Below are 23821 nucleotides of genomic sequence, written 5' to 3' on the forward strand. Positions count from 1 at the left end.
TTGTTGCCAGTCTACTCCCATGTACCTTGTTATTACCATAACCATTACCATTACAAACCATTGTGCATGCTTCATCCAGTTTATTGGTTGACCAACGCATAAGATGGTTGCATTCAATAATCTAATAACATCAAAAGTTCAACTTATTTTGATTTAAAATTCCTCAGATTTTAAATCTTCTCACCCTGAATGCTCATAAAACAAACTGAATTTCCGTTAAATTCCTTTGATATTCAAATATCAACAAATTAAATTGATTACATTTATATACAATATCCTTATGTAAATACATTTACAATTAAATATCGTCAGTAGTATAACGGTTAGCATAAACACCTCTCATAAAATGGATCCGGGTTCGAGCCCAGATCCGAGGTGAAAGTTGTTTAACATCTATTGCAACTTAAGATGCAAGGTTAACCAAAGGATCCTATTGATCAAGTCGATCGATGTAGGTTGGTACGAGTCATTGGATAGCACTATGGATTGGGTATCAATCATTGTCTTGGTAGAGGTCACCTCTAGAGGTGAGCAATTGTCAGTTTCTTGGTGTGCAGAATGGGAAAAGAGCAACATTGTAATATGTACAGAAGTTTAAATTGAAGATTATGGCAAAGCCAAACAATAATAATAATTGGTTTTTTCGCTCCTCTTAAATCAAAGCATATTGAATGATTCCCTTGGTAAATGAGAGCTATTATTATTTGCTATTGTATTAACAAAATAATGCCACTGTATTTTCATTTCTTTCTCTGCAAAATGTCGCATTTTCTTTGACTATATTTTCTATTCTTGATGTTTCTTTTTCCTTTTCTCTTCCAGTTATTATAATCATTATTTGGCAATTTCAATGTTGAACCATTGAATGTTGAGATCAATGAAACTTCATCAAGCCTACATGATGAGTGGGAATAGTCTGTCTGACAAGGTAAATCCATGAGATAACAACTAATCAATCAATTGAAACATAATTTTTTCTTCTCTTCTCACACTTTCTTTTCATCATCATTATTCATTCTCAGCCAAGTGTAAGCATTTCACATCATTTTTCTTCTGTTTTTGTTTCTTCACTCCCTGAAACACATTTGGTGTGCGTGTGGGTACAATGAGTCGTATTCACGTAGACACAAAAAAAGCAGTAAAACTGGTTGGTAATCAATCTAATAAAAGATGCAACTTAACACAGAAGGTGATTCCATTGATCGATAAAGAGTGACAAAAAGAATGGCCAAAATTAAGTTTAATCAAGAAACAGTAAGCACAAGTAATGAGATTTAAATTCAATCATACCTTTCCTTTAGGGATAAACAAATTAATAAACATGATGGAATTGAATTTTTAAATCTCATTCTTGTTCATCCAAGTAAAGCTGTTTGCACATTACAACCGTGAAAATTGGCAGTGATGATGCTACATGAAAAAAAGGTTATTTTCAAATTCATTGTTTATCTTGCTCAAACTGACCATGAGAGTGGAAAATTGAGAGAGAATTGAAATGATGAGCTTCATCATGACTTTAACAGCAATTATAATAACATGATGAAAAAGGAAAAAACTTTTCACTTTTAAATCAAAAGACTGATTAATTTACGACTAAACTCAAAAATCCAGAAGCGTTTCAACGGCTTATCAAGCATTAAATGCATAAATGTATTTAATGGACAAAAGTGAAGCACAATTATCAAGCGAAAACAGTTTTGAGAGATAAAAATTGTCGAAAGAAAAGAAGAGCGAAAAAGTGAAAATGCAAATATTCTGACAAAAGATCGAGTGAAAAAGGGCAAAAGAATTGTTCGAAAATGTTTCGAGAGAAAATGTTCATTTTCGAAACAATTATCTCCATCAGAATACAAGGTTATCAATTAATCAACTCCCAGTTTCACTCCCAATCAAGCTCTGATCAATATCATTTTTCGATTGTTGATTGAAAATCTATTTTCATCTTGTTTCGTCTCATCATTATCCTTTCCTCTCTCCTCATCATGAGCAACCTTTCTTGCTGTTGTTTCCTCCACTGAAAAGTCATCTATGATTACGAGTTGAACAAACTGGAAACTCTTTTTACACTCAACTGTTTTTATTACTCTTGATTGTTGAGCTCTTTTGTATTAAGACACTTAAAGTAAGGCCCAAAAACATGACTACACGACACTATCAGCATTATATTCCCATAGGAGAAGCCTACTTTTCTTCCAGTTGAGTGGTTTGCTTTGTTCATCTAAAAATATTTTCTCATCTCATTGCTCATTTCAGCCTTTCTTTTTTACCTTGAACAGGGTAAAATTGTAAAACTCCATGTTCAGTTAGTTAGTTTTTACTCTACTTATCATTTCTCTTTCTTTTTCCTCTCCTCTCCATCGTCTTCCTATCTTCTTCCTCTATTCTCCTTTCCATTATCATGCCCTTCTTTGCCTCTGAAAATTTTACTCTTGAATCACTTTTGTGATGAACAGACAAGAAACGCACAGACAAAAAAAAGGAGAGAAGAAGAGAGAAAAATCAGGAGAAAAGAAAAAAGAATCGCAAGTTAATCATTTAATGAACTTCATGGTTTGATGAATGAACCAATGCTTCCAATAAGGGATAAAAATAGCTTATTGAAGTTTTCATCATTACCTTATCTTTATCATGATTATCATAATTTTGTCAGTCTATTATTATTGAGATTTGGTTTTGTTGTGTTGAAAAAAAAGGAGAAGATAAAAGTCACTTTGATTATTCTCACTTAAATTACTCATTTTATTGAAATCGGTCGAGTCGCGTGTCATGCAATTGATGAAATGCTCCAATGACACTGGGAGTGAAAGTACATGCTGGGAGTTGAGGAGGATAACAGAAATTCAATCAACAGAATAGAGTTACATTTGTTTTTTTGCAACAGGGGAAAAAAAGTTGAAAGTGAAATAGATGTTAATTGAAGGCAAAATACAACAGTTTAATTACATTCAGGTTTGCTCAATGCGTTCAATCTGATCACGCAATTTAATTTAATTTTCAATTTTAAATTATGAATATTTATAGCTGAATATCATATTCAATTGAAAGTTGCATTTGATTTTCCCATTTTTCAAATTGCCCAACGAGACTTTATTAACGACATTTTAATAAGCTTTGAATAATTTGCAAGCAGCTTCCATAACAAGATAATGTGTGAATAATTAGATTATAATTATGCAAAGAAGAGAAAATAGAATCGAAAGAAAAACAAAAATTTTTCTTTTCCATGAAAAGTCTTTTTGGTGGAACAATCAGAATAAAAGAATTAGGGAATCGCATGAACAGAATTATCAGGATAACCCAACATCTATTACTGTTGTGCTGACTAGAGCAATCAACTTCAAATGAATTGATATCAAGGAAAAGCCTTGAGTGACAAAACTCTTTAATTGAATTTTCGGTGTTAGCTTCAAGGCTTCAAAAAGCTTCTCATGCTTTTCATATTTTGTTGAATTTAGAAAACTTTGAATTCTTAAAATTACTTTGAGTGTGCAAATGGAAAAATCGATTATCTTTTTGAGTGAAAAATTGCTTTTCAGGATAAAGCTGAGCAACTGATTTTCAAGCTGAAATTTTGTTGCTTCTTTACTTGTAATGTTTAGTCATTTCGATGGAAATTTGGCAATTTATTTCGTTTTTGTTGAAGATAAAGTAAACTTACCTTTTTAAGATGACCGGATGAAGTTCCGAGAAAGGCAATTGTATGTTGTTCATTGGTGGTTACAGTTATTCCGGTTAAAGTTGTATTGTTGTATGTGATGACAGGTTTACTTGTTAAAGGCAAGGTTCCGTTCAATTTGACTGCTTCGTTGCAAAAGTTTAATATATTTCCGGCTCTCTGAGTAAATTCAAGAAAATGGATTGAAGGAAAAAGAAAAAAGAAATTGTTATTTTCTTTGCTTCAAAACTATCAGAAAAAGTCTGATTTCTCATTTAACCTCATCAAGTTTTGCAAGTTTAAACAGAAAATTTGTTCATTTTCAAGTTGATTGCGATTCGCTTTTTACTTCATCCAAACTTGTTCAACTTTATTGACAAAAAGATTCAATTTCATCCAAATGTTGAATCTTTGTTTGCACAGTTGAAAGTTTTACTTCTTTAAATGAAGCTCAATTTGTTTCATTGTCGAGTTAACTTTAAATACGAAGAGAAGGTCGAGAGAAAAAAGAAAAACTTCATCAGAACTTATCTGATTAATGAAGAAAATCTTTAGCAAATGAAACTAGATTAACTAATTAGACTTAATTTGATGTCGAAACAAACATGGAAATGAGGTTAAACAAGAGTTGAATGAACAAATGCTCTTAGCAGAAGTTTTCATGATATTAAATTTTCTAGCATATTCAAGGAGAGATTAGATGGACTCAGAGAAAATGATGTAAAACTTTTCGCCAAAATATTGAGGAAATATCAGGAAATGTAATAAAGTTGAGATTCAATTAATTTTGCCAAATTCAATTAAAAATCGAATTTGAAAACTTGAACTTTCGAAAGTTCAGTCGAGATTCAGTTATTTTGATTGTTCATTAAATAATCATTTGGATTTTATAGTGAATTTCTTGGAGAAAAATTAGAATTCTTTAATGTTCTTTTTTCCATTCAATTTCATTTTCCTTTTCAACCCACTTCTTTCTTCATTAAAACTGCGATTTTTTCCATCATTAGTGAGTTCATGGAAAAAATGGAGAAAAAATGATGAAAAAAAGAAAATTAAATGATCATGAAACAAGATGAATTTTCTATTCATGAAATGCATATTGATAAATCACTGATAGACCATGATTTTGAACAATTAGCCTGACATTGATTTCGATTATGACAGCAAAGACTGAAAATCTGACACTTGATTGGTGAGAGAAGGTTGCTTTCAAAGTTTGATGAACTCGCAAAGTTTCATCTTGAAAATTTTCCTGTAATAAGTTCAAGGCTAAGCACTTGTGAACAGCAGAGATTTAAGCTTTGATTCATGATTACCTTAAAGGGAAAGAAAGTACAAAAAAAGTAAAAAAAAAGTTGAACAATGAAGAGTAAAGGCAAAGGTGAACTGATGATGATGAGAAAAAGATGAAAAATGATTCAATTTGAGCAGCTCTTTTCTCTAGAAGACAACAGTCGAAAAAAATGTTCATGAATTTCAATCCACTTGGATCGATATTCCTGCAAGTTGTTCCTTCAACACTAGACACAAATCGATGAATGCCCTTTCATCCCATTCCAATAAGAATTTCGAGGAAAAGTTTAACCGATAAATGGTTTAGAAAGTTGAACAAGAAAAGTTGATTTTATCGAGAAACTGATAAGAATGCATCTTTTGACTTTTCCTGAAATATTCATTTCCAAATGAGCATCACGTGAAGTTAATTGTAAACTTGTTTTGTGTTTCAGTTTCAGAGTTAATTTATTATCCATTGTTATCAGATAATATCAAGAATGGTGGAAAAAAGAAGAGAATAAATGATAAAAAAAGGTTCTTTTTGTCTGTTTAATGTGTGTGTGTTTGTGTTCATTTGATAACAGGGAATGATCAGGGAACAGGGAATGAACTGGAAATGAATATGTTTTAATGATAATGATGTTGGGTTCAATGTTACCATGTGTCGGATATTGAATAAAGAAGATGGAAATTGAGAATTAAATGGCCGTGAAACCCGAGCTGATCAACTCTCAGGGAGAGAGAATCATGATAATTTTATCATCAGAGGATGCAAGGTGAAATTATCTGATGAAACAAAGAAAAATGATTTTCTTGTTGGGATGAGCAAAGGTAATAGTAGAAACCAATTTAGTTTGTAACTCTTTTTCTTGCTCGATGCTTCAGGGAAGATGATGAAGATAATCATGCTTCTGATGATCATGTTGATGATTATGATGGTATGAAAGGCAAAAGCATAAACGAATCTTTGATCTTTTCAACTTGTGTAGAACCAAAATTTTTTATCTCTTTTCTCTTTCTCTCTCTCTTCCTCATCTTTTATTAGCTTAACCAACATCATGTTCAATGTTGAGCTAACAATATTGTTCCGACTTTCCTATTCAGTAGATAATATCTAATAATGTATATTTTCATCCTTTTCATTCGCCTTCTTTTAGTATCCATTTTTTTCTCCCTTTTTTCACTTCTCCTTCTTAACCAAACCTACTGCTGTAACTATTATCTTGTACCTGATGTGTATTCAGTTGCTACTCATGAGAAATCTGTTGAAATTTTCTTTGAATAATGTGCTGACAAAGGATGGGAAGAGATTTTTGTCTGAGTAAAAAGTTGAAAGAAAATGGTTTCAAATCAGTTTTACCTAATCTGGTCAAAATTTTACAATTTATCCTCTTTTATCCTCGTCAAACAATTTGATAAACATTAGAAGAAATAATCTGTTTAAAAAGTTTTAAATGTTTATTGAGACCGAATCAACTTTTCGATACAATTTTCCAAGTTCATTTTCTGTTATTTCATTACAATAATTATCGATTGAAAAGACTAAACTGATTTTTTAACTAATTTCCAATTCTGTCCTCTTCATTGAATCTCTTAGTAAGGAGTTTCCTCTCTGAACTCACAATTTCTCGCAATTAGTCTCATGTTGACACTACGAGTATTGAAAACAAGTTATACTAGAAGTCTTGAACAAACAATCGCTCGCCGAAATCGGAGGTCGAAAATTTTTGCTATGTTCAAACGATCTCTGAAGGTCAAAGTTTTGATTCCAAAAAAATGATCTCCAGTGAACTTGAAAATTCGATAGTTAAGTTTTAATCTTAAAAATATCTTATACCAAGTTTGAACTCATTCCGCTTCTTCGTTCGACGACTTTTGGATAGCCTGGTAGATGCGTAAATGGACATTTCATGCCAGTGCTACCTACTCTTAACTCGAAAGAAAATTTGTTTGCAACTACTCTTTTGTGTCTACAATGGTGATACAAAATGGTCCGAGGATGCTTTTGAACTTTAGTCATAAAAGTTAGTGGGTTTGTAATTCAATTAAGGTTGAGCTTTTAATCATCTTTTTTTGTTTTTCTTATCGATTAAACAATTGGATTAGCAATTTGCCTGATTATTGAATAAAGACAATAAAACAATTTGTTTATGCGCAGTCAGGTAACAGATATTCAAGTAACCAGACTGAATGAGGTTGAACCAGTTTGTTGTGACAATAATAATGCAAAATAATCCAATGATAAACTTTGTTCAACTGTTTAACTTTTATTGAGTCCTTGCAGTACGAGAAAGCAAACATTGAACAAAACTTGGGATACAACATTTCTCAGTGAGATTTGAGTTCCACAGTTTAGATATCGAAACGACTGATGGCTGACCTGTTGGAATGATAATGATTATCGAAGAATCTCATGAAATTCAATGAATAATGTGAAATAAAAGAAACAGAATTCTATTTTTCTCTCATTAAAATTTGGAATGAATATCTTGACATCACTTCGATAGTCCAATTTGACTCAAATAACTGAGTTTCATCTAAAGTAGGCAGACATTGTTTCAGATTAAAGTCGATACAAGTGCTTTTAAAAAAAGATTACAATAATTTCATGAAATATTCAATTCTTTCAAGTCGAGAGACAAAAAGTATTTTCATCTTTCAATGTTCAACACTTGCTCAAATGATAAAGTGTATAAATGATGAGTAACCAGAATTGGTTGACACAATTGTCAAACATTTAGATATGTAATTGAATGGATGTACATCTTTTAGCAAAGAAAAGGAAAAGAAAGAAAATGAAGAAAAATATTCAATCTCGATAATATTTTTACTCTTCATTTCCTCATATTGTCAAGTTATCTCATCAAATGATGCTAATCTGTTTCCTTGACACACCATCACAGGTCAGAGAGAGAAGTCTGATGAAAATGAAGAGAAAAGAAAATATAAAGATGACAAAAAAAAGATGGAATGAAAAGGAAGTGAAAGAGAAGCGAAAAAGTAAAATGAAAGAAAAGGTATTTCAATTGAAATGGAGCCAAAGATGATATTGATACCGAATGAAGACGATTACGATGATGTTGGAAGATAAAAAGAAGCAAAGAGAAAGAAAAATCAATAAAAAAAGAGAAAAGGAAAAGACTGGAAACATAAATATTCACTGTATCATGGTAACTCATGAAACCCTAGGAGACTCTTAGAGCAAAGCAAGAATCCATCTTATTGGATTGTGAGATGAAATGACGATGATGATGATGAAAAGAGAAAAGGCAAAGAGAGAGTGAAGAGAAAGAGATGAAAATTATGTTTATATTGAGGCAACAACAATTTCCTATTCAACTCAACCCAAAGAATTGTATTTAACCAGAGTTTTCATTTTTGTACACTTTTCTCCTTTTTCCTTGCAACTTTAACCATTAAAATGAATGTTGATATCATCCATGTAATGACCATGAAAAGGGGAACAAAAAAAGTTAATCTAATGTTTCCACTTTTACTTGGCCATTGCAACTTGCATGATAATTAATTGATTCACCCTTTTGTACTCATTCCGTTTCATATTGTTCAAGAATAATATCTTTTCAAGTTTACAGTAAAGTTCATTAACAAAGCGGGTTCAGGTTAACCAGAATATGTTCAATTGATGGAGATTAATTGCTACACCAAATGATCATGTTTACCTTTCAATTTGAGTCCAACTTGTTCTCTGTTCAATGTTTACCTCTTGCTGTTGCTCAGTATTTAGCTTTTTCTTGCTTCTTTCAGATTCTTTCCTTTTTTTCGCTTCATTTTCATTCATCTCTGAAAGTTCATTTTATTCAGAGGAAAACAACAAAAAAGGATAAATAAAAATAATGGATTGACTTGGTGAAAGTAAAGAAAGCGTCTCTTGAGTATCTTTTATTTGCTTAAATTGTAAATTACATTTACCTTTTATCTCAAAGTTAATTAATTCAATTCACTTTTTACATATTATATAACCTGTTGTTGTTAAAGATTTCAATGAACAGCTCAAATCAACTGGGAATTTTAATCTGATATCCAAAATTTTCAACAAAATTTTCCTCACTTCACTTGCTTTTAATCCACTTTTCAAACGGTCAATGCTGCTCTCAATTTAACAAGAAAATTCATTCGATAAATTTTCGCCTTGCTAGGACTTAAGGTCCGTACTCAGGAAAACTCAATCAGGGAATCTTGTGGATCAATTTTTCTTTGCAAATATTGAATTCGTTTCCACTCAAGACTTTGATTGACTTTTCAAATGCTAATGCTTCAAGACGGAAATTTCAATTCTCTGAAAACTATTTTTTCCTCTCGTCCAAAAGACAATGGCTTTAGATAAGCGATTCTCGAAATCTTCGATTTCTGCTTTTGGATCATTCTTTTGTGAACAAATATTGAGATAATTCGAGGCAAAAGTTTACCATAAAATGAAAAGTGATTTGTGTTGCTTTTAAATTGAAAGTTTGATTGCTGGTTGGAACCAGAAAATGATGAATGGGCGAAAATCATGGTTTTGTTTTCTTTTGTTGAATTAACAAGTTGAGCAAGTTGAGATAATGTATTTATTATCAAGTAAATATCAACAAATTTGCTTCAATGCTCCTGTTTAATATTCCAATGCCATTAGTGTTTGGATTCAGAATTATCAGAGTGTCATCATCATCATCATTATACTTACCATTAGAAGCTTCTCTCGATTGAACTTGTTTCACTTTCAACTCATTTTCATGATGATAATGATGAGCACAACATAATTTAGTCTAGTAAACCACAAATTTTTCATACAACACTTCAACCAACAGTTTCATTTTCCATGCAAATTGAGCAGATATTGAACTTCAAAAGGAGAAAAGTTTGTTTCAAAGTTTTCTTCTCTTCAAGTTTATTCTTTTGATTTACAATTCAAACTGAAATCGCAAAAATTTCAATTGGAAATGTCATTACACTTTTTCCATGAAAAACTCATGATAATTGCAAAAAAATGAAAGAATATTTTTGTCTCATTTTCTCATGTTTATCCACTAATTGAAAAATAAAGTTTCACTCAAGATGCAACATCTTCAAGAGGTAATTACTTCGATAATCAAGTCTGCAATCAACTGCAAAAGAATTTTATAAGAACATGAAAATTTGTGTGGAATTTTTCTCATCTCTTTCAGTTTCTATTCTTGATTCATTTTTATTACAGTTTCCATTCTGGTTTCACTTTGATCAAAACCTGGAAACTCCCTCTTAATGTTATTTATATCTTTACATATTATCACTATTATTCCCTTTTCGTAGTTGAATATTATTAGATTGTTCAATTTTCCCTTTCCTTTTATTCAAACGAAATTATCGACTTGGAAATTGAAACATTTCAAGTTTTCCAGAGAAGCAAAAGTGAAACGCTTTTCATGTGTTAAATCCAGGATCCAGCAAAACAAACAAACGAGAGATTAAATTGAAATGGCAAATGATGAAGGCGATTAAATGAGCTTAACAGACTATTCAAATTTACCCAAAAAAATGACCCAAAAATTTGAAGCTCTATTTATGAATACAATGAGGACACAGATACGTAAATAGTGACTCGTTAAAGTGGGGAAAGTGTAACCTTTAAAAATGGCAAAAGGACACCAAAGAGACACAAATATGAGTAAAGAATGTGTGTTTTACCAGCGAGCAAGAGAGCAAATTAAGGGCCATGAGAAGCAACAGAAGTACAAAGATAAAGATGAGATGAATAGAGAAAGAGCTCATTATGAGGATGAAGAGGGGAGAAGGAAAAGTGAAAAAGATCGTGTTGATGACCGTTCATTGGTAACCTTTATAACTGGTCTTTTCATTTGTTGAAAAGCTTCTGTCTACTCTGGCTTGTCTTTGTCGTTTTGTCTGTCTGTCAATTACGGGCTCATCCAAACAAGCAAACTTTTCTTTTCCCTTCTTCTTCTTCTTACCATTCCTCATCATCTTCATCCTCATCTTTTCCCGTTAATTCAATAGTCTTTCTCTTGTCAGGTTTCCCAGGGCAGAAGCTCTTCAAGTAAACCTTTAGCCTTCACCTCCTCCTTATCTTCCTCATCCTCCCTTCGCCTCTCTACGCAGTCCTGCCAGTTGCTACTAGTTTTAGCTCATTGACTCAAAAACAGAGTGAACAAGAGCAAGCAAATAAAAAAAAAAGGAATCAATAAGTTTTTACAAATAGCGATATCCGTGGTTTCCTTTCATTCAAAATGCCCATTTCTTTGCTTCTCCTTCTTCATTCCCTTGATTCACTGTCAACTTGGTCCAACCTTCTGACACCCAAATAAAGAGCCTATTCAATTAATGATAACTTTACCAATCAAAGGGAGAAAAAGATTTGGAATTTTTGATTTGAAAAAAATGTGATGAAAAAGGCCGCAAGTAAAATGTACTTTTGAACAATATTGTAATACATATTTTCATATATATTGCAATAACTTGATAACATAATTCATTGTGTTGCGTTGTTTGTTTGGTATTATGAGCTAAGCGTTGTAAAAGCACACGATTGTTAATGCACTTTAATTTTGGCTCAAACCGTTATTGTGATACACAAAGAAGTGACAATACAATGCAATAAGGTTATTGTCAGTTTGATAAAGAAGAGGAAAGAGACTTTTTTTTCAGGGTAAAAGTCGTTGTTTGCTGCTTTACTTCAATTGACTAATTAGCTTAAGTAGTTTGGATGATGATGAGGTTAAATGAGTGACAAAATGCAATCAAATGTTATTGCTTTTGTGCCTACTTGCTGGGCTTACTTACCCCAGTTTCTGGACATTCATTGACACTTCCTGCAATGTAATCCATGTTTCGTGATAAAACTGATCCATTGTAGCAAAGGTGAATGTTTTCAGCAAATTTAGCCTCAATCAAGGGCAATGGAAATATACAGATTGCTGAATGGGCCGAGGGTCGGGTGGTGTGATCACGCGAAGAGACAAAGGCACCGATAAACACTTGGGTACCTCTGGGCAGTCGATAAGAGTCAATCAGATTGTGACCTGCACGAACAACTGAACCACCCGAGAGAAGGTTGTAATCTATTCCAGTGTGTGGATCAATGCATGAAATGGTAATCTCTGAATACGAATGGAAGCCAGCATCAGAGGCACACACTCGACCCAACCTGGACACGTAGCCCCACTCTTCAAGAGCTCTGAGAGACGATTTACGCTGGACAGCGGCAAAATAGACAAAGTCTCCAGATGCAAAACCGGTAACATATTTGACCAGAAAATAGTCTCTTAGGTGAGATGAAATGTCTACTCTACCCGAATCGGTAAAAGACTTTTCAATTATGGTAAACAACCTTGGACCGGGTTCCAGTGAACGGGATGATATGGCGGGAACAAGTTCACGATAGGGTCCAAGTCGAGTGTAGGTTGCAGCCACATAGAGAACCGATTCACCCTTTTCTCCATAGTAAAAGGCTGGACCCACAAAGGCTACAGTTGAAGAGTTTTCATCATTGGCTGCCACTGGAACCTCAATCAGTGACTCGGCTCGACTAATGTCATCCATACGGTGACGACGACATGAACCTTGCCTAACCGATCCACAGGCAATCAACATTCTTGACTCGGGGTCAAGAAGTAAAACTTTATTCACATTGTTGGTTGCCTTGATTGCCACACTTTCAACCGCTGAACAATCTGAAGGTGAACAATAGGGACTATCGTCGATTGGACCCGTTCTTTGGCTTACCTCCAAGGAAAGGTCATCGGAAAATTGGTAAATCCAATTGGTTGCACCAATGTAAAGTCGACCAGTGACTGGATCAACAACTAGATGGGTAAAGTTGATGCTCTTGTTGGGTGTAGTGTAAGATGCGTAAATTGGCGGTTCAACATTGGAAGGTGAAGGTGAATCACTTTGAAAAAAAGTATAATGATGGGAACGATGAGTGAGGCAAACGTCGAGAAACGAGGCCATTAAAATGGACCATAAAAATATTGTCAACGTTTGATGAGTATTTGGTATTCCTATTGTTGATTGAAAACATGGATTCATGGTTTTGGATGAAAGAAGAAGAAAACTTTCTCTCTTCTTCTGATCCTTTTTTTTGACCACAGAAAATGAAGGAAAAACTAAAAATTGATTTTCGTTCAAGCGTTCAACTGAATCAAGTGGCAAGCAACAAGCTAAAAGGCAACTCGAAAAATTGAAATTGACTAAAAGTAAAAATTGATATTAATGATTGACTTTCATGATGAGGATAAATTGGATTCGTAAAGAATCACATTTCTATTTCCTGTTGATTGTTGAACTTTTCCCTTTTCATTCCTTTTTCTTACACTCGATTATTTACAATATTATTGATGGTCAATGGTGATGTCCAAATGTGGTAATTGTTGCACTCATTGATTGACAAACTCACAGCACAAAATTGTTGACCTTTTATATTATCCTTTTATACAATGGAATCAATCAAATGGAACAATCAGAATTGGAGAAAAATTTTTTCCTCCAAAAAATAAAAGCAAAAGTTTCTCATTCTAATCTGATTGCAGCTCAAGCTACTACTCTTGCCTTGCACTGATTAACTTGCCACCAGAAAATGTGATAATTTTCAATCAATTATTGAAATTTCAGAGAAAACAAATTCGAAGCAAAAATTGAACATTTTTCCATGTTGCGGTTTCACTTGAAATTAATCAATAAGGTTGACATGTTTTGCTTAATGAAAACGTGATTATGATGTTTTATGGATAATGATGAAATTGGAATTCGAAGTGAAAAGCGGCAAAACTCAGTTTTGCATCATTGATGGAAACACGGTCAACACACACGAAAACGAAAACACGATTTAAAGTTGTTCCAAGTTTAGTCAATTTTTTAGGTTTGCGTTTATTGAGTTTATTGTACAAAAAGATGGGCACAAATTTAATGCAAACTGAAATGGTTACCAATAACGAGAAGACTGAAGTTTAACCAAAGTGAAAAAGTAATGAAAGCAAAAGAGTTTAAACAGAGCAGAATCCCGCTTCGAAAATCAATAGACTGTCTCACTCTCTTTCTCTTCTTTCTTTTCGCATCTTTTCCTCTGTCTATTGACATTGCCTATGGATGTCAACTGCTGCCCTCTACTTATCATCATTCACTTTTGTTGCAAAAAGATATTGACCTTTGTGCTTTACAATGCGCCGTTTCTTGGTCACTTGGATGATGAGGAAAGAGACTGGATAAAGATGAAAAAAATGTCAATCAACAAATGACTGTATTGGCCAATTACAACTGACTTGCTTGACCTCAGTCTTTCAATTTTTTTGTTTTTATCCAACAAACATCGAGGTTTACAGTGTTTGTATGCCGCAAGTGTGCTCGATTGAATTCATTCAATATTGGTGGTTCATTTGATTCTGATGGAAAATTGTTTGAAAAGAAATTTGAAAATTTGGGCAAATTCCTTTTTGGCGAATCACTTTTTTGATTTTTCTTTGTATTCAATGGAATTTCCAAATATATGAATTTATTTGACACATTTTAGCCTAAACATGTCAAACATTGGAAAATAAATTTATTGAAAAATATCTTTCAAAAGTCAAGGTTTGACTTAAGAGAGGGAAAAGGTTGGTCCTGTCTGGATCCATTATTGTACAGTGAGGTATAAAGGACATTTATCAAAGTTGAAGTTCACGGTAAAATAGCATTCAAAATTTTTTATTTCTTTATGCATTTAAAGTTAATGTGAAGCAGTATCGACTTGGCCTATTAGATCTTAATGAACAATCGAAAATGTCCGAACTTTCGATAAGAATGCGATTTATTCTTAATCATATTCTAGGTATCATGAACATAATTAGAGCAATCTTTGATACAACTTGAAAACTCTCTTTTCGTGGAATCGGCAAAATCGATGTTCGGGTAAAGGTAAATTCATTGATACTAACAGCCTTCAAGTTTCACTTGGGAAAGAAGCTTTCAAAATCTATTTCATTGGTTAAGAAAAAGCAAACTAGAAATAGCACACTCGAGCACTGACGGAGCATTGAAACGACCTAAAGAGCTGAAAATCCTACAGTAATCTTGAAGAACCTGATAATTCGAAAAAATGAAGATACTTTTTTGCACTCTTCGAGTTTCTGAGACTCATGAAGCATGAATGAACTGAGCTATTGATATTTGGTACGAAAAATGAAATATTTTCGAGATAGAACCAAGCTGACTAATTATCAAACTTTGATAATCGCTGTGCTTTACTTGATTGTGACAAAAACTGTGATAAACTCAATATTGGTTCATCAAATTTTTGTGCCTTGTTGCAATCATCATAAAATGCTGGAAAAGAGTTGAATGGTTAATTTGATTTACCAAACCTGAAGAAAAGTTGATTTAAAATATTCAAATTTGTTTCGAGAGGCAAAAGTTTTCTTTCATAATCAAATACATCTTGATTTGGTTTTTCATTTTGCAGAGTTTTCCAACTCAATTGTGATTGTTACATGAATTATTTTATACGATGAATACAAGACTAAAGATTATATTGGCAAAAAGTAGTTGAAGCAAAAACCATCATCCAAATATTGAGAGTTATTTTGCGAAAAAATAGAAATGTCGATACATTGGTTATCAAATTTTCTCAGAGTAGATATTAATTTCATTCCCAGTTGAGTATTTGTTGCTTGCAGGTTCAATTGGATTGAGAAGGTTTAGAGCAGAACAACAATGATGAAGATAAATTTGAATGTTTTTAACTCTATTGTTGTTGCCATTCATACATGAATGTTGTTACATTGTTCAATCATGTTTTCATCAAATTTTCCTGATTCCACTCTTTTTTACCATCTCAAAACTTCACACCATTTCCAAGGCGAATCTAATAGAAAATGGATTTTCCGTTAAAGTAGAGTGCAAAAAATAGATGAAATAACATGGATTATTATCAATACAATGGCATTTATCCGCTTGTTCAACTCTTTTTGCAAATTTATTTACCTTCAAGTGGTTAACCATTTCAATTTCAATTTTGATTCTCTGTAAATTGAACATTTTTTGTCTGATTATTAAACTCACTTTGAAACAGCTCTTTTCATTTGTTGTAAAGTGTTCACTTTTTACTTCTCGTTATTTACAATTTCATTGTGTTAAAATGAACTTTAATAAACTTGACTTTTTTTCATCGACAAATGGTGATGTAAACATGACGAACAAATGGCGAAAAAAAAGAGTTCTAATTGAAATGGCAAGGATGAAAAGGCTTAAGATGTGAATTACAAGTTTCAATTGTGTGTCCATTCAATTGAATCTCTAGCTCATGATAACAAAATTAGTGACGAAAAGGAAATGATAAAGAGTCAGGGAAAGTAAAGGTATTTAAAAAAAGAGGAGAAAAGGCAATACTAGAAAATGATGAGGATGAGGATGAGAAGGAAGATGAAAAGGAAAAGATGAAAAGGTTGTTAGGAAAGAAAACCTTAATTTGCTGTTTTAGTCCCATGAGGTCTTATGGTTTGACTTATTAAAGTTAATTTGGTTGCCAAGAGTTGAGCAAAAATTGTTGCTTACTTTGGCTTTTCATTGCAATAACTCTAATTGCTATTACTAGGCTTTTGATAAATACATATGTTTGATATAATATCTAGCAAAAAGATATGAGACTATTTAATGGCTAATGAGAGTTATTCAGGTCAACGGAATGGGTTTTTTCTTCTTTTTTTCGTTGGCTACTCAAGATCAGTTTGGGGATAATTTTCTTGATCCTGATTAAAGTTTCATTACTTGCATTTCAATTTGATGAAATTTTTCCTGTTGAATTTGCGCTGCTTTCGATGCGATGAAAAGGTAATGAAAAGATTATCTCGAGATGCCAGATGAGTTGGGTTGACTTTTTTTCTCGTGTTTTGTCTTGTCCATTGTAACTTTTTTTCTGGTAAAATCGTTGTAAATGTTTCACGAGTGTGTATTTGTTACTTAGCTTTATTTTTTTATTGCTGTTACTGTTACTTTTAACTGGTTCGTGAAGCAAACTTGTTTCAATCTAAGCAATCAATCGATGAACAAGAATGAAAGGCTACTCATTTATCAAGCAAACGCTGATTACAACTGACAGGTTAACGTGATAATTAATTAATACTATTTACCTTTCATCTTTTGTTTCTTATGGTTTTACAAGTTGTAAGAAACTGTGACGCTGACTTTATTTTTTTGCTTGTCTCTTTTTGAAATTCAAATTAAAGGCTGTTCAATTGATGGAAGTTCAATCCTAAGGTTGCACCTCAATCTGGTGGAACTCATCTTCAATGAGAAAAACTAGAATGAAATAAAATCTGTACAGATTAATTCAAATAAAAAGATTCAAGTAAACAAAAGAAACAGCCGTTAACAATTTAAAATGAAAAGACGGTTAATGACCAAGGCAAGGCAAAATCGATTAAAAATTAGGAGAATCGTTGAATATTTTTCCTTTAGACTGTATTTGTATTGATAATTGGCTGATAAGATGAGCTTATCTGTTTAAATTACTGTCATTTCCCAAAAGTTATGCGATTTCTCCTAATCGTCATTCGATTTTGCCTTGCCTTGTTAATGACAAAGAAAACAGTCAACTTTATGACATCATATCATTAAGAAAAGTAAACAAACGCTACCTAATGAGTGTTGAAGGGATGAAAATATTTAAATATTTTTATTTGTAAATTTTCCTTTAATTGTTATAATTTATTGATTTTTTTAATCTCTTCTTTTCACAGATCCATGATTGCCAATCGTCAGGTTACATGTCGAACTTCACCTTCTCTGACTGCTCCTTATTGGGTTCAAAAGTTAACCCTTCTTCTTGATGGTGCCAACCTAACCTTACCACGCCCTTATACTTATGGCAAAGATCCAACCATTCATTCCATTTATCCGAACAAAAGTTATATCTCAGGTGGACGATTAATCTATGTCACTGGAAATCATCTATCTTTTATCGCACAACCTCGAATGATTATTAAACATTCATCCAGAATTATTGGCAAAAGTTTGTGTCTTCCAGTCAATGATACTCTTATCAAATGTCCCGCTCCTTCAATTAAACCATATCTCGAGTCATTTGCTGGACCACAAGCTACTTCAGCATCATCTTCAATGACTGCTCCATCTTCTGAAGCTGGTTTCGATTCCTCTACAACAACATCCAATGAATATTCTCGTTTGATCTTGTCACCTTCACACCATGATCTTCCTAGATCTGATCATCTCCATGCTCGTCCTCATCTTCATGGTCATTCCTCTCATGCTCATCTCATTTTTGAAATAGCCTTTGAAATGGATTCGGTTGAAAGTGTCACTAATGTCCGGGATAATTTTCCGTCCGTTGATTCAAGCCTCCATTATGTACCTGATCCAGTTTTCCGGTCATTTGACAACGATGGTATCAAATTGTATACAGGAGAATCTTTAGTCATCGATGGAGATAATCTGAGATTGGCTGCATCTGAAACTGACGTGAATGTTACAATTGGCAATCGCCCATGTAATTTAACATCACTAACAATGAATCAGTTAGTTTGTTTACCACCAACCGAAGCTTATGCTATGAGCTCTTATACAGATTTATTTGGTCGATCAACTGAAACCAACTTACCAGTAGTGGTCGTTGCAATTGGTAACAATATAAGGAAACAGGTTGGCTTTCTTCGTTATGATGCCAACTCTACTCACGAAGTTCCATTCATGTTTATTGGTTTAACATCAGCAGCTGGTTTACTGCTCTTACTTTTCAGTTTAGCAATTTTGGCTTTTATTCGTAATAGATCGTCCAATGTTGCCAAAGAATCGGTTGATCTCAAACCACGATCACTTGGTCCTGCAATTGGTTCCCATCCATTACCCACAACTATTCCAACACCTATCTATTCAGCTCGTCCACCAACTTCACTATCAACAGCCACTACAATGATTGCCGGTGCTAGCTGCTCAACGCGTACTTTGAATCGTGCTCATGCTGATCATATTTATGAATCCATCGATAATTTACCAGCAATTCGGTATTCATCCAAAGTCTTGATTATACTTATTTTGGTCACCCAGCCGTCAATATCATACGCCGAGTTTGATGAAAACCCAAACAAAAAACCTTTTGTTTGCTATTTAATCCCGATTCCAGTAGAGTATAAAATACTCATACACTTGGTAACCAATTATTACAGTCACCATGGCAATCAAAAGATTTTTTCAACTTGATAGGGACTAGATACCGAAGCTAGCAAGATACGGGTTGTTAAGAAAGTTCGTGTGAGGGGAAAAAATCATTTCCCTTGCGCATTAAACCCATTTTTGAGGTTATGGTTAGGAAGCCGCTATTCCTTAGCGCATTTTGATACTCCGCCCCTCACACGAACTTTCTTAACACCCTGTATTAACTGGCTGGCTCAATTCTGATAAAATCAAGCTTGGCTTGGCTCAGCCGGCTTGAGCTACTCAGCCAATTAAAATGGTGGCTTGGCTGGCTTTGGCTTGAAAAATTGCATTTAAATCAATTTTACAAGTTAAAAAATATCTTCATATTTTATTAACATCTGACATCACTTTAATGACATAACTCAACATGCTCTATTCAATGACACCTCTCTCATTCAAATCGGCGTCATACGTTCACTTTTCTTGTGAATGAACAAATCATAATTTTCATGAGCAAATAAAATTTTATCAACCCTTCCTGGATTGAGTTGCCAGCGTTTTAATGAGTTAATTATTTCTAATGAAATAAACAAGATTTCAGTGCAAATTACAAGTAAAAACAGAATGTGAGAGAGTAAAAACTATTTCAAAGTGAAAAAGATGACCAAATTTGTTAGCTAGCCATCTTACAAGGAAAGTGACCTTGCTTGTACGATCATTTTCGATTTTTTTCGAGTTTATATTGTAGACGGCAAAAAAATAATTAGACACGTATTTTTGCTTTTTTTACGCCGGTGCGAGGTTATTGATATTTAGGCACTTTTAATTAAAAAAAGTAATGACTTGCAGTCACTGAGAAGCAAGTAAAACAATGAAAAGAAGAAAAATGAAAAAATCTTAAAAAAATTGTGAACCACTTTTCAGTGACTTCAATAGATTTCAATGCAGAATCTTCACTTTAAAGTGCCTAAATATCAATAACCGCGCACCGGCGTAACAAAAGCAAAAATACGTGTTTAATTATTTTTTGTCCTCTACAATATAAACTCGAAAAAAATCGAAAATGATCGTACAAGCAAGGTCACTTCCCTTGTTAGCTAAATTTGAATTTGACTGGCTTGAGCCCGCTCGAGCTATTTACTTTTAACTGGCTTCAAGTACGTGAAGAAATAGCTGGCTTAGTTTGGCTAGCTTCGGTATCTAATAGGGACATTTGGTTACAATCGTCTCCAATCGTCAACGATTCCAGTAGAGTATAAAATACTCATTTCTTGGTTACCAATTATTACATTCACCATGGCAATCAAAAGATATTTTTCAACTTGATAGGGACATTTGGTTACAATAGTCTACAATCAATGTTCTGGCATATTGGAAACTGGTGCAGGAAATGTTAACTGGACATATCAGGTAAGAATAAAGTGAAGAAAGTCTCTTACAATTATCAAGTCTAACAGTTTTTCTTTTCTTATCCACTTTAGGGTAACAATTATTTTACAAAAGCTGTAAAATCAAACATGTGATAATTATCCAAATTATCTGGAATTTTATATGGAAATACGTTTGCCAATGGATAATTCAATGCTGAATATTCCAAAACTAAAGAGATGATATCGGGATTAAATGGAAACTGCCAACATGAAGATGAAAATGGTGAATTGAAGCTCCTTGGGATTCAAATGGGATGAAAAAATAGCCGCAAAATGCTTGAATATATGTACATTGTTTAAACCAAAGTCTATTTTGCATTAACCAGAAAAATGGAATGATTATTTCATCTTGAATGTTTATAATCCTTTTTCGCCGAATTTCTTTTGCTGCCTCTTCAATCATTCTAATCATCCTCATCATTTTCACTTTTTACTCTAAATTATACAAAGTCAATTTAAAAGTCAATCAATTTGTTTCATCATCATTCATTGTTGATGTAAGGAGGACCTGCAAATGAATAGGTAAAATCGCCTCTTGGAATATTTTCATGAATTGAACTTTTTTGTGTGTAATTTTTTATGCTGATTCCGGATATTTGTTTCGTTTTTTGATAAAACAAAGCGTTCGGAAGGAAAATTCATATTATGATTCAAAGGTTGCATTTTTTATCACGTTAAAAGAGGTCACTAAGCCAGCGGATTCTATTCGTAATCTAGTATGTAATCAAGGATGCCAAGTAATGAAAGTCAATTAGCAAAATTCATGTTGATATTAGCTTAATAGACAAACACCATCTATTGTTTTGAACTTCAACTTACAACATGAACAAATCTTTTGGTTACTAATGATTCGTCAAGCAAAAATTTCGGGCATAAACTCACAATTAAACATTAAACTTTTCTTAACAAACACTAACTGAATGAAGTTGAAATTGTACTCGCATGATAAAAGTTTTGGATTGCATTTACTCGCAATGTCTAACTAGAATTTTGCATCTTTTTGCTAATTTGATTAAAATTTTGACACACAGCGATTCAGAATAGAATGTAAATTATGCAAATTTTTATAAAAAGTAAAGCAAAATTTCATGGTGATTGAATAAATTCAAACAGCAGTCTATGATTCAATATAATCAAGTAAATTTTATTGCAAAGTAAAACAATTTCATCTCCAAACTTTACCATTTGTATTAATTTAGTTAGTTTCATTAATTCTTACTGATAAATCTGAGAATCATCAGAGAATTGATGAAACTTTTGTTATTTTGTTTCCTTTCATAATACTTATCATCATCATTATTCTAATAGGCAATCCCAGGATTATTTTTGTTTCTCATCATTGACATTTCCATTCTCATTCTTATCTTTTACCATCATCTTCTTGCTTCAAGGTTCATTCAATTTACAAATTATTTCACGAGATTTTCCTCTCTTCTTTCATACCTTATCCAATCTAATTAATTACACACCATTGGTAAACTTAATTAGTTGGCAACATTAGACTAATTTGGTAAATAAAATAAAATATCACTTTACTTTGATTACAGCGCAACACTTTGCTAACCCTTTACCTTGATCATGTTTTATTCAATAAAATTACATGTTCTAACAAACTTGCAGTCAAATGAACTCACCAGGTAAATGACTTTTGATGGCAACTCTTTGCACCCAACTCATCAGCTGGACTCATCAAGAGATGCAAAAAAAATCAACCAGATTAATCAATAAAATTGAGATTCGCTAATTTGTTTAATGCATGAACTTGAATTAAGTCCACTGACGAGAACCACAGCAAAGAGCTTTCAACTTCCTCTGGCTAATCATAGTCATCAGTTAGCTGACCAGTCAATGAACAAAAGTCAGCAACAATAGCAACACGTAAGAGCATTATTGGTGCAATAAAAAAAATGATAACTTGATGATGGTTAAAGGATGAAGGTAGCAAAATGCAAAAGCAAATGATAATCATTAATCATTTTCATTTCCTTTTCTTTGCTCTTTTTTGTCAAATCCATCTTAATTCATGCTTTGTCATGGCTTTTTGTAATTACATAATGTTCCATTGATCAATGGAAAGCCATTGTCAGACTGTCCATGTCATCATTTTAATCAAACCAATTTACTGTCATTAGCTTCACGCACAAATTTTCATGTTACTTTTTCACCTTAATTTGTTTCAAACTTCACATTTCAACCATTAAGTGACTATCAAGTTTTCAACCGAAACCTTGTCATTTACACAAACTTGAACTTGAACAAAAAATGTTTCGACTTTTTCGTCTATTCAATTCGCACACCTTGGAAAAAGTCTTTTAATTGTCTTAAAATGGACTTTTACGCTTTCAACTACAACTGTGATAATTCATGAGTCGAGTTTGGTTACAAGGAAAAAAGTGTTCATTTTTGTTCACATCTGACAGGAGATTTGCACAAGGTTCATGTTAGTGTCTTAATTGAGTTCATCTGAAGATTATATTATAACTGTCATCATGTGATGAACACGCGTTTCCTTTTTATTTGCTCATCATTTACTCATCTCAACACAATATGATTCAGTTGTTATCTTCATCATCATCTGTCATCATCCTTATTCATGTTTCATTAGACAATTCATTTTGTATTCTTAACCTTGTTTTCCAGGCCTTACCATGACAACCTTGATTTGACATTTGATTACCTTTGATTAGCAAAGAAACCAAAAGTAAAGTTATAAAGGGTCAAATTGGATTTATTGAATATAAATTGAAAGTTGATTAAGAAAAAGAAATCCTTGTGTTTGATATTGAATCGGAATTGGTTGAAAAAAGAAAAATCTGAAGTGAGAAATGAATTTTCGATCAACTTTTATTAACTCTTGTTGTCCAACAATTTAATATCGAAACTGTGCTGGATAAATATTTATCGATTTTTTTTATTCTCCAGCCTTTCATTTTGTGAATTTCAATTGTTCAAATGAAATTCATTGTCAATACTTTCTTGTGTCCAATGTGGTTACATGAACCAATAAATGTAATGAAACATCCAACAAAGACACAAGTTCTTGTTGAACAAAACTTGAGCAATCTTGAGCAATTGGTTGACCAAAATGATGATAAACAAAACTGAATGAAACTTGCTTTTATCAATCATTATATGACCTAAGGTTAAACTCTGTTACCTTCGTCATCTTTATCTTCATTATCATCATTGCATTATCATTGTTATGCTATATATTTTTTTGTTTTATCATTTTATTATTAACTTTATTATTGCCATTAAATGTTTTTTCCTTCTTCATATTATTAATACTCGGTTTTAAGATATAATAGTAAAAGTTGAGTACTAAAAAAAGAGGAAAACAACTAGA

General features: G+C 32.7%; 1 protein-coding gene and 1 long non-coding RNA gene across 2 annotated transcripts in view; one reads left to right on the forward strand and one right to left on the reverse strand.

Annotated features, from left to right (window-relative positions):
- LOC107370242 (plexin-B-like) overlaps positions 1 to 13864 on the reverse strand; it is a 65684-nt gene extending 51820 nt beyond the window's left edge. The window contains exons 1-2 of the mRNA XM_015938231.3: positions 11705 to 13864; positions 3659 to 3835 (exon numbers count right to left, since the gene is read on the reverse strand). Of these exons, the coding sequence (XP_015793717.2) occupies positions 3659 to 3835; positions 11705 to 12952 (1425 nt within the window). The 5' untranslated portion in view covers positions 12953 to 13864. The remainder of the gene's footprint in view (positions 1 to 3658; positions 3836 to 11704) is intronic.
- Positions 13865 to 20294: 6430 nt separating this feature from the next.
- LOC149093310 (uncharacterized) lies at positions 20295 to 20941 on the forward strand. The gene is made up of 2 exons (XR_016200168.1): positions 20295 to 20455; positions 20527 to 20941. It is a non-coding gene; the product is annotated as an uncharacterized LOC149093310 (long non-coding RNA).
- The last annotated feature ends 2880 nt before the right edge of the window (positions 20942 to 23821 follow it).

Source organism: Tetranychus urticae, chromosome 3 (genome assembly GCF_039701765.1).
Source record: "Tetranychus urticae isolate SD_2017Ah chromosome 3, NJAU_TeUrti_SD_1.0, whole genome shotgun sequence".
Taxonomy (NCBI): Eukaryota; Metazoa; Arthropoda; class Arachnida; order Trombidiformes; family Tetranychidae; genus Tetranychus; species Tetranychus urticae.